Below are 16,537 nucleotides of genomic sequence, written 5' to 3' on the forward strand. Positions count from 1 at the left end.
AGTATGATGAAGAGTTAAAGTATTGATTAACACATTTTTATTTTTAGAAAGTGAAAAATTGACTAAATATTTCTCATTGTGAAATGTACATTTAAGAGAAGAATTAAAAGATAATAAAAATAATAGGCCGGTAATAAATTTTGACAAAATTTAATTGAACTGTTACATTTATTAAATGAATATAATTTATAGGTTAACACATAGAGTGCCAAAGATGCTAATTTATACTTTTTTAAAGTAAAAAAAATGTTATAAATATTTCTCCAAGTGTCCAATTGTTATTTTTGCTGTATTAAACTATATGATATTATTAGGTATATTTAATTCATAACATATTTACATAAATAAAATATTAATATAATAAAGAGACTTTAAATTCAATGTCTTTTTTTAAGGGCAAAGTGGCTAACCACTCATTACCATCAAAAATTACATTTTTGGTAAAAAAATGACTAAAAATATTTTGTAGTAATACCCTTCTACTATAGAAAATTTTTAGGTACGTCATTGTTTGGAACTAAACAAAATATTTATTATTAATATTTGAAATAATATCTTTATAAAAATTTGTCAATGTATGCGTGTGCTAAATGGATGTTCTGAATAAGAGAGTTGGTATTGGAGATAGAATTCCATCATGATGAAAATAAATATATGGTGATAATGTACTTTGAAGATAGTAAAAAGATTTCTTACATATATCCCCTCTCTCAAGACTACATCTTGAAAATATCCCTGTGCTTATAGTGCCTATATTTATATTACAATACAGTTTTTAGGTCTTAATTATTACGCGGAACAGTCTAAATTAATAAATTGCTCACATATTATATACTATTGATGTTATCTGAAAACAAAAATGAAGGAAAATAAAATCAATAATTCAACATAATTCATTATTTAATTAAATAGAGTAATAACAATATTTCTTTTGTCTAAGAGTCTTTATATTAGATAATTATTTTTTAAGAACATTATTTGAATGGTTGGATTTAATAAATGAATAAATTACTATAAAGGATTCTAATTTATTTTTCCAATTTAATAAACAATTTATATAGTTTATACACTGCAATTGGTGTACATAATCTAAAATTGTAATTCACTTAGTAATAACTTAGATTATTTTATAAAAATTATTCTTTCATAAAAATATTAATATTTGATTTTGTATGTATTAATAATATTAAAAGTATACTTAATCAATAGATACTGAAATGTTAGTATCAAACTTCTGTTTTTTCTGAGGAGGTTGGTCACTATCATTAGATCGAAATGATTTATTTTGGATAGAACTATAATCTTTTTTTTGTTTTCCTCTGTTAGTATTCTAAATAATAAAACAAATATAAATATTATTAAGTAAAAAATGTTATTGACTATTTAAATATTAGTTAATGAAATAAAACAGTAATTATGATAAAGGAATGTAGAATAAATTTTGTTTCAGAGGGAGATGCAATATATTTTTTAAATAAAAAAAAGTGGTTTCACCATATAAAGACTAATTCATATCACAAAAACAAATTTTTCAGTTTCCTGAAAAAACAAAACAGATTCCTTTGGAATTACCATTTATAAGTTATTTTACAATCCATCATAAACCCATTAATCATTTTTGTAGGTAAAGTGTTACTAAAGGGACAGTGGGGCCGAGTCGGTAACACGGTAGTGTTTTACACGTACTACCTTATGTTCAAAACTCGTTCACAGGCGGCTTCATTTGCCAAACAAGAGATTAGTTTGGTAATTGGAGTCACCATCTCTCTCTCTGGCGACGGACTAACCACCCATCCCGGAGTATCAATGGTTTAGAACCTCCTCCTTTGGGGGTGGCCGCTATAGATCTTAATGGGTATATAAAGCGTTAAAAAAAAAAGTGTTTCTAAAAACTGGCTAATTAAATATTAAGAAAAAATTTTAAATTATAAGAATATTTTTTTGTTATTATTAAAAACAAATAATAAAAAATGTGATTTTGATCAGGTTAACTTTGTACATAAAATATGTGCATCAACATTTTTGTGACAATAAGATTTATCATTTAATAAAAAAAATATTTTTTGAAAAAAATATAAAATACACCAAAGTTTTTATAAAGCTTTCAATTATATAGTGCATTGAAAGTATTAACATTTAGTGAGTACTTTTAAAATATAAAAATCTATTCATTTAATAATTTACTTTTAAATTCTGTGTCTTAAGAATTTCTTGAGCTTTTTTTATCTTGAGTATAAAATCCCTACTTGCAGTTAACTTAATATTCATCAAATCTCTGTCCTAAAATTATTAATATTAAAAGATAAATATTGTATTTAACCAACAAAATTCCATACTTTGCATTTTTTCCCCAGTTTAATGATTAAGTAAACAAATAGTTCAAGTTGAATTACTACTTTTGGTATGTAACTGGCCTGACGTTTAACATATTGTTTTAGTTTATGTGATTCTTTTTCCTTTTCTGTTAGTGGTCTATTATACTACAATAAATAATTTAATGAATTATTTAATGTATAGATAAATTTGTAACACTAACCTCATCATATATAATGAAATTTGAAACATTTGGAATAAATAATTCATTAATAATTTGTGACATCTTTCCAAATCTAGAAATTGTAAATTTAAATTGTAATTCACATTTTTATGTTTCTAAAAATATGATGAATAATATAACAAAGTACTCAACAAAGTTTGTTTGTAAACAAGTTTATAATATGAAGATCGCAAAAGAAAATGTTTTGTAACTGCATTAACTGTACTGAACACTTGATGTAATAATATAAATACTAATTCAGTACACTGACCAAGAGGTAAGTCAGTTTTTGTTAAATTATTTGCAACTAAAATAAGAAGTATTAATTGATGACACATTGCTTTTTCTTTAGCTTCTATTCTTTCTAGATAAATAATCTTAATATTTTTTTGTAAAGCACTTAATTCTGCTTTGATTTTAGACAAACAAGATGATATGTGATTGAATTCACTACTCAAACATTGACATAGTTCTATACACAAAGTTTTCTTATTATAATCTGTGATGAATTTTAATTGAGATTCATTTGTTTCAGAAAACTGTGAACATGAAAAACAATTAATATTAAAGTAATCATAATAAATGTTTTTTATCATTATACCACATACTTTTTTAATAAGGCCAAATGAATTACATAGGTATTTAATTGTGTCGGCTAAAATTGATGGATTTTCATGGTGAGCAGAATGTAATTTCATTGTAAGTATTAAAAATTCTTTTGCACTAGAAGTTGTAGAAAAAGAATACTTTTCAATTACAGTAGATAACCAAACTAGTATCTAAAAGTAATTAATTTTTAAAAAGTTCAACAACAATATAACATTAATATTATTTAATGTCTAATAAAATAAAGTTACAACATACATTTTTTAATTTTTGATTACTGTTGTTAATGGAATGACAGATGACTGATATACATTTAATTAAATAAATTTCAATTTTATTTGAAGAATCCATAGTATCTTCATCATTATCTACATTTCCTGAAGAATTTAACTGATTACTCTCCAACACTGTTTCTAAATGTAACCTAATATTACGCAACACATTAAAGAGTTCTGATTGATCTTCACTGGAATCAATGGCATCATCTTTATCTTTAAATATCACAAATTATGAGTACATTATATTTATAACAATATTTATTTTTCTCACTAGAATCTTTAAAAAATGTATCCAAACAATTTTTATAATAATAATTGATAAGTGTAATAATTTTTAAATAACATTCTAGGCCCAGCTCAACTGCATATTGGTTGATTTTAATTTTTTTATCCAAATCAAATAGAAAATAATTATATAATAATCTAAAAATAAAGTTACTAATAATAATTAAATTAATGATAAAATTATCAAAATTCTTAAAATAACTTTTTCCTTGCCTTGTTAATTTGCATAGATTTTGGTACAGATTTTTTGGTTTTATGTCTAATGAAAGTAATTGATTCATTTCTGTTACATGTTTTAGTACAAGTTTTAGAATTAATTTCCAAAGTCTTTCATTTTGTCTTAGTAATGTTACAGTTTTCTGAGTGGACCACCTAGTATAAGTGCTAGAAAATATTTTTCTATTATTAAACATCCAATTAATTTCCATTAAGCTTATATTTAAAAATTGATACTAGTACTACATAAAATTTGTCATCTCAACATTGCGAAAATGGGGAAGTTACAATTACTTAAAACCTAATATATATATATATATATTTTTTTAAGATATTTTATGATCAGAATTTTTTTTCGATAATTTAAGTATGATAAATCGAGGACATTTTTTTAAAACTATTTAAAAAAATTTTTTTTATTTGTTCCCCATGTTCATATGTTCCACTCACCTTCCTTAAAAAATAACTTTGTGAGAATACATAATTTTTTTTATTGTCTGTACTTTAAATGATATTTAACTTAAGGTTAAAATTATTATGAATGAATTTCAAATATTAAAAGGTAATTATAAATGTATTTAACAGTTAATGAATAAAAAAAGCAAGTATAAACATTTTAACATTTTTTTATAATATTCTAATATTTTATTTTTCAGGGTGTTCCTTTATTCTGTGAGAACATTTTTATGCTTAACATCTTATATTAGTATTGGAAGAAATAAGTTTCTGTTTAAATTTTACATTATAAGCCATTTCCAAAATTCATTGCTGTGAACAGTTGTCCCCATGTGTCACTACTTAAATACAGACTTGATTTCTGTGCTAAAAATTCTGTTCTTACCATAGTAAAGATAAAAACTTATATATCACATCAAACTCTAAATGAATGATTGGTTCTACAAAATTCTGATATTTACAACTAGCAAGTCTTTTTATTTTAATTTGTTTCTTTTTATTAATGTTATTAACAGTCTATGAAATACAAAATAAAAAATTATAAATATAACTGACAACTTATAACTTTTGATATAATTAAAATTTCGCTATAATTTTTGTATTCTTTGACTATGTTAAAAGCATATTTTTTGATATTTATTTTTAATAATAATAAAAAAATGATTTACTTAAATTATTTCAAAGTTTTAAAATAGCTTATTTTTTAATAGGTCAATAACAAATTTAGGGTCAATACTTGAGTTACAAACATTATAATACATAGAATGGGTATATAACACCAATGGTATTTAAGGTATAAATACAAACCAATACAAGATGTAATCACTTGCTAAATATAATTACTAGTATTAAAATGCTTTTATTTCGATAAATACTTATCATAAAATTGTTATTGACCCAACAACACTTTTTGTAAGAATAACTCTAAAAAACAGCTACTGTAAAATATTGTAAAAATCAAAAATAAAAAAAATTAATTTTTATTATTAAAAATAAATATTAGAAAATATGCTTTCAAAGCAGTCTAAAAATGCACAGAGTGATCGGTTTATTATAAATAACTCAATAATTTTCTCAAGCATTACTACTGAAAAATAGCATATTTTATACTATAATATTTAATATTTTCTTTGGTCTATGTTTTCAAAAGTTCTTTCATTGAATAAAAACAATTTTGATGTTTGTCGATTATAACGATTACAACTATTTATGATATATACAGTCCATAATTACTTTTAATGTGCATGGTTAAACGTGAACACGGATAATCGAGATTCCATTGTATTAGCTGATAAAGAATTATATGTAACTAAAAGAGATCAAAAGTTGTTTTTCTAATATTGTATTTATTTTCTGAGTAATTAAGTTGATTATAATAAACCGATCACTCTGTATGTATGTATGTATATATTCATAAGTGTCTCTCACCATGTTTTAACATTTTTAATACCTATTAGTCCAAAAATATTTTGTATTACTTTTTTTAAAGAAACATTTTTATAGTTGTGGACTTAATTAAAAGCATATTTTTGTTATGACTCTAATAATAATAAAAATAAAAGTACTTATTTGTTTTTTATTTCTTTAAAAACTCAAAATAGCCATTTTTATAGGAATTTTTTTATAGGTTGATAATTGACTTATGAATTTTTTTCTGTTCAAACTGATAATCATAGTTATTTTAATAATAATAAAGAATAATTTAGGAACACATTTAAATGGTAGAACTGCACACTATGTATATTAGGGTGGTCCTTATTTTGCAAGTTTAAAAATTTGATCTGAATTTTGTTCTATACAGCATCCAGAGGATATTGCTGAATTTTGACCGTCCTAGGTCAATCCCTTCATGTCCCTCAAAAGGATTGAAAATTAACAAAAAGATGTAGGAATTTAGTTTTTTGTATATATCTTTTTAATTATTATAAATAGAAAAAATTCTACAGAATTAATAATGCAGTAAACAACAATCTAAAGTAAAAAGTCTTTAAGAATTGTTTGTAACATTGATTGTTCAATGTCTAACTAATAAAAACTGTTTAATTTTATTTTTCATAAAAATATAGTATTTTTTTGTTTTTAACGTTTATCTCTATGAATATTGCAAATACAAAGATATTGCATATAGAAAAACATTTTTAAAAACTTATGCATAAAAAAATAACGTAAATTTTTTGTAGTACTACATTTCAGTGTAAAATTTTTAAAAAATATGAATGTTTCAATGTATTTTGTCAATTTTCAATCCCTTTGAGGCACTTGTAGGGGTTCACCTAGGACGCTCAAAATTCACCAATATTTTCTTTATTCTGTATAGAACAAAATTCGGATTACTTGACATCAAATTTAAAAAAAAAATAAAAATAATGTGTATACAAAATAAAAAGTGCATGTCACCTATATAATAAAAATACTAGGAGTAAGAACTGAAATAATTTCCTTTTTTTGCAATTTTTCTTATATCTAGTAAATTAGTTCATCTATATCAAATTTTTTTATTCATGTTGAAAAAATGATATTGTCTTTCAAACTTTAACTAAACTTCTTTGTAATTTGACTTCAAAACAGTAGAAGTTTGGTTAAGGTTTTAAAAGTAATTTCATAATAGTATTAGTTTCTACCATCATTAATCTAATATATTCTAAAAAAAAAAAAAAATTACATATAGGTTAACAAATATGATAAAAATGTTTGAAAAACTGACATTATTTCTGTTATTACCCCTGAAAAAACGATCAAAGACATGAAGAACATTGTACAATAATTAAGTAATATAATAATTGATTTAAAAAAGGGTCCTTTTCATTTGTCAGGATGGGGTATAACACTCTTAGAACACTTTATATACACACATATTATGATTATATATTACAAACATATTACGTTTGTAACAATTCATCAGTTCATTAATAGAAAAAAAAAACTAAATAATCATCATACTAAATACCTTGATAGCATCTATAATGTGGTTATACTTAGAAAATAATTTTAGTAATTTCTCTGTACATTCTTTTTCTTGATCTTGACTAGTCCATGAGTTAATCAAAGATGCAATTAAAGACTGGTAGACACATAATACTTGTTTTATGACATTAGCATACACCACATAATTGTTTATTACATCAAACAAACTTTCATTATCATTCTAAAAGCATAAAAATTGTTTTTTTAATTTAATGGTTATAATAATTATAATACATTAAATTAAAAAAAAAAAATTACTACTTTTATTTCATCAGTATTACATTCACTATAAAAGTTTATTAATTGGTCAAGTAATTTTTTCAATTCGCCATTATTTTTATGAGAAGAATTACTTTCAAATATAATATTTTTTACTAATAAATTTTGAGCTAAGATAACTAGTTCATCTAATGGTTCCTATTTATAATACAATTGTATTATATTAAAATTATATGGTAATTATTGTTACTTATTTTTAATACTCACATGAATTATACATTTTTCATCTTTTCCAATTGTTATTGCTTTTTCAAATTTTAATGATTTTTTATTATTAAAATTAACACACCATAAGCTCAAATGATCTAATAGCAAATTGGTGACACTAATGTACAATTTTTCATTGAGGAATACTACTTTTATTAAACCTCTATACAATGAACATTTTATTTTAGCATTTTGGTAAAAACAAATTTTTAAGAAGTCCAAAATTTCTAAACAAATTGCTTCATTATTATCTGATGAGTCTTCAAGAATGCAGTTGTTAGATGAATAAATATCAAGAGAAATTTGATCCAATGCTATCTAATTTTCATGTTACAAACAATAAAATTTATATTAATTAAATAATTTAAAGTCTATGTTTAAAAAACCAAAGAATACCACCGAATTTGTGATTTTTTGATTTTTAGTTATTTATTTAACTAACACACTATAAAATTTTTGTATGGAAATTATATAACTATTGTAAATAATATTCATACATATCAGATATGGTTTTTACTGCTGAGGCTTTATTTAGCAAATAAAAAAAAATAGTTTTTATTAAATAAAAAATGTATTTTTCAATAACCTTAGAATAATATATAATTAAATTTTCATTTGGCTAACAAAAAAAAAAGAATGAATTGGTTGATATGCTCCTTACATTTTGATTAAAGCTTTCAATATGTTAAAATATTTCTTACTTTATAGCAATTATTGCAAGAAATAATAGTTGTACTATACTTTTGTTCATTACTAAAAAACATGCCAAACAAAGAACAAAATCTAAATTGTTTATCTGATTATTAAACATATTTATCTTCAAATATAAAAATAAATTTAAATGTTTTGTAATTAAAATTTTGTGGTGAAAATAAATATCCTATTTATAACCAAAAGAAAGTATGAAAATAATATTATAAATAAAGACCTGTGTAAAAAGGCCTGGCCATGAGTCTTGATTACTTGTTTCATTACTAAAAATAGTAACATTTTCTAATTGAATACTACATAATATATCTATAAAGCCCAAAACAGCACTATGTCTTGTCTGAAAATCTCTTCAAAATAAAATTCACGTATAAAACATAAACAATACTTAAAATGTATAAAATAAACTTAAGCAAACACACCGTGACAAAAGTTCTTTACGTAAAATCATAATAACATTATTCCTCAAAAAAGAAGATATTTTTAAAATAGGCATAACAGCATGTGTTACATTATTTATCAATTGGATAGGAATTTCTTTGAACAATCTAAGTAATTCAGTGATATTTTCAATAACATTGGCTTTTTGATATTTACAAAGTTTATGTAAACATTCTACATCACACAATTAAGAAAAGATTTACAAAACAATACATAATTGTTTTAACATAAAGTATATATTTTATTTTAATATATTAATTACTTAAATATTGGTTTGCTGAAGGTTTGTATGCAATAAAATTTGTCAAATTTTGCAATACACTCCTGGTTATAAATGATCTTCTATTAACCAATGATACAATGATTAGCAATCCTAACTGGTGGATTTTATTAACAACTCCTATATTTTCTGTAATACAACATTACAATTTTTAATTATATACAATTATGAAATAACAGTATTGAGATATTTTTAATATAATAATTTATAAGTACTGTGTTACATATATAATATACTATGGACAAACAAAAAAAAAGTTTGTTCTTTTTTATTAATACATTTTATAAATTAGTTAATTTATAAAAAAGAGTTATAAATACTTTTAAATAGACAAGATGTTGTTCCAAGGAATGATAAACCTAAATTGACTAGTCCCTTAAATACTTTTTCATAGTTTGATATTCTAAGCATTAGAATTAATCAATCTATTAAGATTATAAAATCGATAATTAATTGTATAAAATATAAACATACTCGCTTTTTATAAATATTCGAAATCGGTCAAATTCATCATATAAATTTGTATAATTTAGTTTTAACCAATGTGAGACTTTAATAGTTTCATTTTCTTCTAAAGAGTGAACTATTAATTTTTTTATCAATGTAAAAATCTAAAATTAAAAATAATTAGGTAACATTAACCTTTTTAATAGATATAAATATAAATTTACTTACAATAGTCTCATATGGTTTACAACAAGACATAGTTAATAAAAATGATAACATAAATGGTCCAAGTACCATGCAAGGCGCTTCTATACAAGTTTCAATGTACTTTACTATATCATTCACAAATGACGCGTGAAATTTTGCAAAATCTTCCAAAAGAAATAAAACTGTAGTTTTAGTTTCCATCACATCGTTTTTAGATGTACCTTTTATAAAATAACCATTTTATAAATTAAAAAATTAATGATTACTTGAGTAAATATACAAATTTCAAATCCATTTTGGTCATTAACATTTGTAGTGTTAATTAACTTATAATCAAAATATTTTTGTATAGTGAAAAAGAGATGTAAAAAGTCTCCTCTCAAACAAAATAGTAACATTTGTTGCAATAAAGGGGGCACTTCTTGCAATTCCATGTGTTCAAAATATGAACATAACATATTTATAGCTAACTCGTGCTCCTTTTTACTCAATTGAGTTTTCCTGAAAAATTAAAAAAATATTATTTAACATTGGTAATTTAATCTAGATTTTTTAATAGGGGTTATATATGATGGAAAAGTGGATGTATTATTTTAGAATAACTAGAAAAAACCAACAGTTATTTTTATAGAAAATTTTTTCATATATGAAAAAGTATTTCATATTGCTAATTTAAAATAAACTTTTAATTCCGTATGCTTAAAAACTATTAGGTTTTTACAATGGTATGACATATTTATATTCTTAATGTAGCTTACATTTCCCCTTTTTACAAATAGGATCATTAAATTAGACATAAAATCAAGCACATACTGGATGCGGAAATAACGAAAAAATTGCAGTGGGCCCTACGTTCCAACAAATAATGATAAAATTAAAAAGGACAATTATAATTTTTCATGGTGAAATTAGGGACATCTAATAATTATTTTTGGTACAAAAAAATAACCAAATATATATGAATGGAATACCTTGTTTTAGATAAACATATCATGGTACCTTTAATCTACAGCTTGTTCAGATAACATTCTTTACAGTAATTGTAAAATGTTATAACTTTAATGATTAGTAAATACTCAAGTATATAGAAAACAAATTTAAAACTACAAACCCCAATATCAACTAGAAGATTTTCTTTAGAATTAGTTATTTTAAAATACCCTTTCAATGTCCCACAAGAATCCTGTGTATAGGTCACTAGAGTCTTCTCATATTCACTAAATAAAAAAAATTTTTATCGTTGCCATATAATTTCAACTATCATCGGAGAGATCTGACATAAGTACTTTAATAAGCAACAATTCTCTTTAGTTTAAATATTTCAAAATGTTGCTAGAAGCATTTAATATTTTTTTCAAATGATTATGATGTAATATACTATTGAATTATAGTAAGTATAAATGAAATTATTGGATTCTATTTATTCTATATACATACATATATATATAGAATGTTTAGTAAGTAAGGAAACGGATTTCCATTATTCTGATTGTTTGTAACAATGACCTGTTTCTTTACTGAACATCAGTATATATTTTTTTTAATTTCTTGAGATTTTATTTTTACAAATATTATACCTCCATTATAATAAATACTTAACAGTAATTAAGTTAACTTAAATAATATTTGCGCTCTGGAGAAAAGTTAATAGAATGAATAATCATGATACATTGAGATTTTAAAATGATATCGGAAGATTGATTTAATTGCTAGTAGTAACAAATCAGAAGAGGAAGCGACATGAAAATCTGCTACTTCATTTAAATATTTACATGATTAGGAATCTATTGGAATACAATAGATTTTCCGAGTCATTAATAAAAATTATGAGATTAGATTTTATAATAGAAAAAGATTTTGCTGAGGAATAACCGATATAATAACATAAAATTAAGTTACTGATGTTAATAACTTCATGTAAATTTCAATTAAAAATTATTCGCTTTTAAACTTTTGTAAGGATATAATAAACTTCTTTACTTGATGTATATACTTCAAAATTGGATATTGATTGTTGACAACATTCAATAGAGCAATAACAACAATTTGTTGGTATTGCTCTATCACAATGGTGATCTTTCAAAAAAAGATAATTATGGTAATTGAATCACTTAATAGGATAAAGAACCAATTCAGCATTTTTTTTTTTAAATACGTTTTATTTACTAAGATATATTATTTTAACTGAGTGATAAAGCATTAGTTTTAAATATATACTAGAACATAGTGTAATCAATACAATAATTTTATTTTATTATAAAAAGCACTATATTAGTAGTATTTTACCAAAAATTCAATATTAATGGAATAATGTTAAATATTAACATAATAATTTATTAGGAGAAACAAAAGATCTAAAAAATTATTTGTGTTTGAAATAAACCTCATATATTATTTTGGTGTTCCTCTCGGACTCCCCATAAATTGACCTATCCTTACTATATGAATAGTTTTATTGTCTGAATGATAATTGTTAGTTTTAATATTTAGATTCTATCCTTAGATATTATAATATAACAATTCACTTATATACAATGGTGTACCCAAAAATTTTCAAAGGGGGGATAATACCAAAAATATTTTGGTGACCTATTTTTAAATAATTTTTTTTTGTTAATTTTAATTTAAATTAAATTTGTTAGTTTAGTACGGTTTATGAGGGGCTTTCACCTTTCCAGTTCCCTGGATACATTGTTGCCTCTATGAATAAAATTTTAGTAATAAAATTAATTTATAATATTTTTGATTTATAAATGAAAATGTTACTCAATAATTATAATTAATTTTTTTTTGCTAACTATTAATATTAAAATAATGGTACAATTTTTTTTAATTATGAGTAAAAATTTTTATTATTAAAAATAAAGGAGAATTTGAGAAAATAAATTTTTACTTAAGTTCAACAAAGTTACATTGAAAAAATGAGTAGCATAAGATGCAAATATTTTTGGATATATACCTGAACATAAGAGCTAAAGGTAATATGATATCTACATCAACTTTGGAACAACAAATATCTTTGATTATTTTTTCTTTAAAATCAACTCCACTGAGTTCTATGCCTTCAGTTCTTACTGTATTTTCTTCAGATATAATTTTTAACATCTGAGGCATTAATTCTTTCCAGCTAATGAAAAGAAATTAGTCATTACTAAGTATAGTTTTTGAGAAATAAAGTTATAACAACATTGTTAAGCATACACTTGAATACTATTTTTATTTGATGATTCAATATCTTTTTTACATATCTTTATAAACTTAATTAAATGTTTAGTAGACAATTTATTAATTTCTAAAGATAACTGGTTAATTATACTAATTTTAACTATTTCAGAAATGTCAGCAGTGCAAATGGTTTTTAAAACATATTCATAGACCTAAAAAATATAACATAATATTAGTGCTTAAAAATAATTTTTTTCTTATTAAATTGCTAATAAAACATTTTTTAAATATTATTGCCCTTTTAATAAGTTAAAAAGTTATATTAAATATGTTCATAGAAAATAGTATTTTCTATTAAAGTATTCAATAAATATATGATTAATTAAATTATTATTTATCAGAAATTTAACTTGGTAGCTCAACATGTATACATCACAATTATAATAAATAAATAATGAACATATTGTGAGCTATCTTGGAACTACTGAAAGACATTACACTACGGTGCTTCATACTACAAATAAAACTCACATAACTATATTATATAGTAAGGCATAAATTAAGAATTAAATCAGATGCATCAGATCTGACCCAATGTACATTTTGTGGAAGTGGGGCAGCACTAATTTTACTTCATTCTAAAAATTAAATGATTTTAAAATAATTTTATTACCAAATTTGTCAGTTAAATAACCAAGTAATAATCAAAGGTACCGTGAAAAAAAAATATATTTTTTGTTAAAATAAAGTATGTATTTTCTTAATGAGCACCAGTAGAATATATTTTCATGATATTAGCACTAAAATGTATTTTTACATATAACAAATACATAAAAACTGAAATCTACTATAGAACATTTTTAATTATATTAATTTAATTAAATTAAGATTTACTTTTTCAATGATGTGAGTTTTAGAGATGGTGTTAATTACCTTAAAATATCAATTAACAGTATTTCCAGAATGACCAAAACAATTTTATTTTTTATTACAAAAACATTCTTAAGATCCAATTATATGCAATTATAATACAATATTATAATTTGCAATAAGTTTAATAACGAATCATAATTTAATTACTTTTGCTACAATTGGCTGTGAATCAGTGATCACCGATAATCCAACCAATACATATTCCAAAATTTTTGGTCCATCTTGTTTATAGATTTTTTCATCTATTAATGAGTATACCTACAGTACAAATAAAAGTTGAATAAAGATTAGTACACTTTAGCGAACAGTATTCATTTATTTGAACCTTTCTATAAAAGAAATCTAAATAAGAGTAATATTTTTAATAAATCAAAAATGGCCAAAATAGATTAAGTTTGAATAAATCCAAAATGATGGATCTATATAACTGAGTGGGTGGGTGGGTAGCTCACGACTACTTCATTCATAAGTATCTTAACTAAATCCATAGTTAAATTTTATATTTAATTATTACCCACGAGGTCAATGCAAACAACTATGTTAATATAAATGATAACAATTGTTATCAATTTATAATTTTATTTAAAGATTTTTTAAAAACTTCTATTAAGTATTAGTCATGGTACTTAAATAAACATTTATCAATAGTATAAAACTATAAAATTTATTATTAAAAAATATTTTTACTGGTAATTTGTTTAACCTGTTAAATTGATTGATTCAAATCTTTTTAAGATTAAAATAAAATTTTTATTCAACATTTTAAAACATTTGTTCAATGTTTTTTAAAATTTCCAATTCTTCCTTATATTTTTCTAAAATGATATTAGAAAAATTGTAAATAAAAAATATTATGTAGTTTTATAAATAAAAAAATCTTAAGAGAAATTCACTTATAATTATTTTATATTTTTCTTTTCGAAGTAATTTTCAACATTTTTATGAAAGATTTAAGGGCTGAGGGGTTAATTCGATAAAAATAACTGTTTTACAGTTACCGTCTACTGTTTACTATTCTAAATTTTTTTAGCTTCGAATTTTATAACGAATTTCTCCATAGGACAAGGAGACTTCAATTTTTTAAAAACTGATATTTACGAAATTTGATTCTAAAGAGCCAATATATATTTGTATTAAAAAAACATGTATTTTAATTGAATAGACTTACAGTATTGACATCAAGCTCTTCGCGAACAAACGATTGAAATTCAACAAAATCTTGAGTACTATTTAACCTTTTACTAGCCAAATTAAAAAGTAATATAATTTTAGTATTACTCATTATTGTATTTAAAATAGTTTAATATTTTGATGTTTTCATTGTTCTCAAATTTTTATTTACAAATGTTCATAAATAAGAACTATAAATATATATTTACCATTTATTTTATATATATACTAGAATAAATAAAAATACAGTTTGACCAACGTTAAAAAAATTGAGGACTTATTAATTTATGTAATAATATTAGCATTAAATAGCCAAAATCAATTTCTGGAAATCCTTTCGTTGCTATTATTGTGTATCATTTTAACGAAGTGTATACTTTGAAAATATAATGAATGTCATTTACTTGTTGCAAAGAATAATACACAATTCATTTAATTATTAATTCATAGAATTTGATAAACTTACATATTTTTGAAAATATTCAATAGTTATGAAGGTATGTTATTTTTAGCTAAAAATTTGTTAAAATAAATAAATTACATTTCTCTATAGAATTTCCATCTATTTATCTGTGCAATTTAAAGGTGAAGTTTATTTATTTTTCTTTTAATTTCTTTAGTTTTAAACATTTCAACACCCATTAATATATCTTAATAACTCTAAAAACAATTGATTTTATGAAATGTCTGTTAACTTATTAACTGATAAATTAAAATCATCTGTTTTGCTAGTTACATTTTTTTAACCGATTGTAAGAATGAACAAGGAAATTTTTAATATTTAATTTATGAAATACTATATGATTGTTGTAAATCCATATAGTCATATAGACGAATCTCCTTGTTTTTTTTATTTTATGTAAATTATTATAGTTGGTATAATCAATAATAATATTATTGTAATTATAATGGATTAATTAAAGGGTGATATTTATAATACATAGATTTATCTTCGATTAGAAGCTGAAAAGGTTTTAAGTTTATCATGACATGTTTTTTTCTTATTTTGTTTGTCACTACTTTTGTTCAACTCTCACGGGACTAATTTTAATAACCAACACGTCAAAAGATCACAAATTGTATCTAGTTAAAACATTGCCTTTTTAAATTGAAAAAGATTCTCTCGTTTCTATTAAATAGGAAAAATTTCCAAAAAAATTTTGATTTTTAAAATCAGCATATTTCGACATTTTTTCTTAAAACTTTAATAATTGTCAAAATAGCAACTTCTACACAAAAATTTTACTTTTTCAAATTAAGTTTTGAAAATGTTCAGGGAATACTTCGAGCTTTAAATATATTTTAAAACAAAGCTTATGTTATGTACTATAGGTTCAAAGAAAAAAAAAGTTGTCCAAA

The 16,537-nt window shown here is 22.5% G+C and overlaps 1 protein-coding gene and 1 long non-coding RNA gene across 4 annotated transcripts; one reads left to right on the forward strand and one right to left on the reverse strand.

Moving 5' to 3' along the window:
• Positions 1 to 19: 19 nt before the first annotated feature.
• Positions 20 to 15,369, reverse strand: LOC126897219 (Fanconi anemia group I protein-like). 3 transcript variants are annotated; one of them, XM_050670637.1, is made up of 25 exons: positions 15,177 to 15,369; positions 14,156 to 14,266; positions 13,112 to 13,287; positions 12,870 to 13,037; positions 10,191 to 10,411; positions 9,932 to 10,131; positions 9,731 to 9,867; positions 9,577 to 9,659; positions 9,239 to 9,385; positions 8,958 to 9,150; positions 8,756 to 8,885; positions 7,828 to 8,145; positions 7,600 to 7,758; positions 7,325 to 7,522; positions 4,763 to 4,893; positions 3,919 to 4,089; positions 3,692 to 3,843; positions 3,401 to 3,633; positions 3,145 to 3,315; positions 2,690 to 3,075; positions 2,537 to 2,609; positions 2,337 to 2,480; positions 2,185 to 2,280; positions 1,199 to 1,330; positions 20 to 847 (listed from the first exon to the last, which is right to left on the reverse strand). In XM_050670637.1, the coding sequence occupies exons 1-24, from the start codon at positions 15,288 to 15,290 to the stop codon at positions 1,199 to 1,201; spliced, it is 4,044 nt and encodes a 1,347-aa protein (XP_050526594.1). In that variant the 5' UTR covers positions 15,291 to 15,369; the 3' UTR covers positions 20 to 847. The 3 variants fall into 3 exon arrangements, with proteins under 3 accessions (XP_050526594.1, XP_050526595.1, XP_050526597.1); XM_050670638.1 differs by having other exon boundaries at positions 20 to 1,330; positions 7,603 to 7,758; XM_050670640.1 differs by lacking the exons at positions 20 to 847; positions 1,199 to 1,330; positions 2,185 to 2,280 and having other exon boundaries at positions 2,346 to 2,480; positions 2,685 to 3,075.
• Positions 2,703 to 4,769, forward strand: LOC126897222 (uncharacterized). The gene is made up of 4 exons (XR_007702053.1): positions 2,703 to 2,813; positions 2,958 to 3,105; positions 3,175 to 3,235; positions 4,578 to 4,769. It is a non-coding gene; the product is annotated as an uncharacterized LOC126897222 (long non-coding RNA).
• Positions 15,370 to 16,537: the final 1,168 nt, after the last annotated feature.

This window comes from Daktulosphaira vitifoliae, unplaced genomic scaffold, assembly GCF_025091365.1.
Source record: "Daktulosphaira vitifoliae isolate Bord-2020 unplaced genomic scaffold, ASM2509136v1 Scaffold_2, whole genome shotgun sequence".
NCBI classification, from domain to species: domain Eukaryota; kingdom Metazoa; phylum Arthropoda; class Insecta; order Hemiptera; family Phylloxeridae; genus Daktulosphaira; species Daktulosphaira vitifoliae.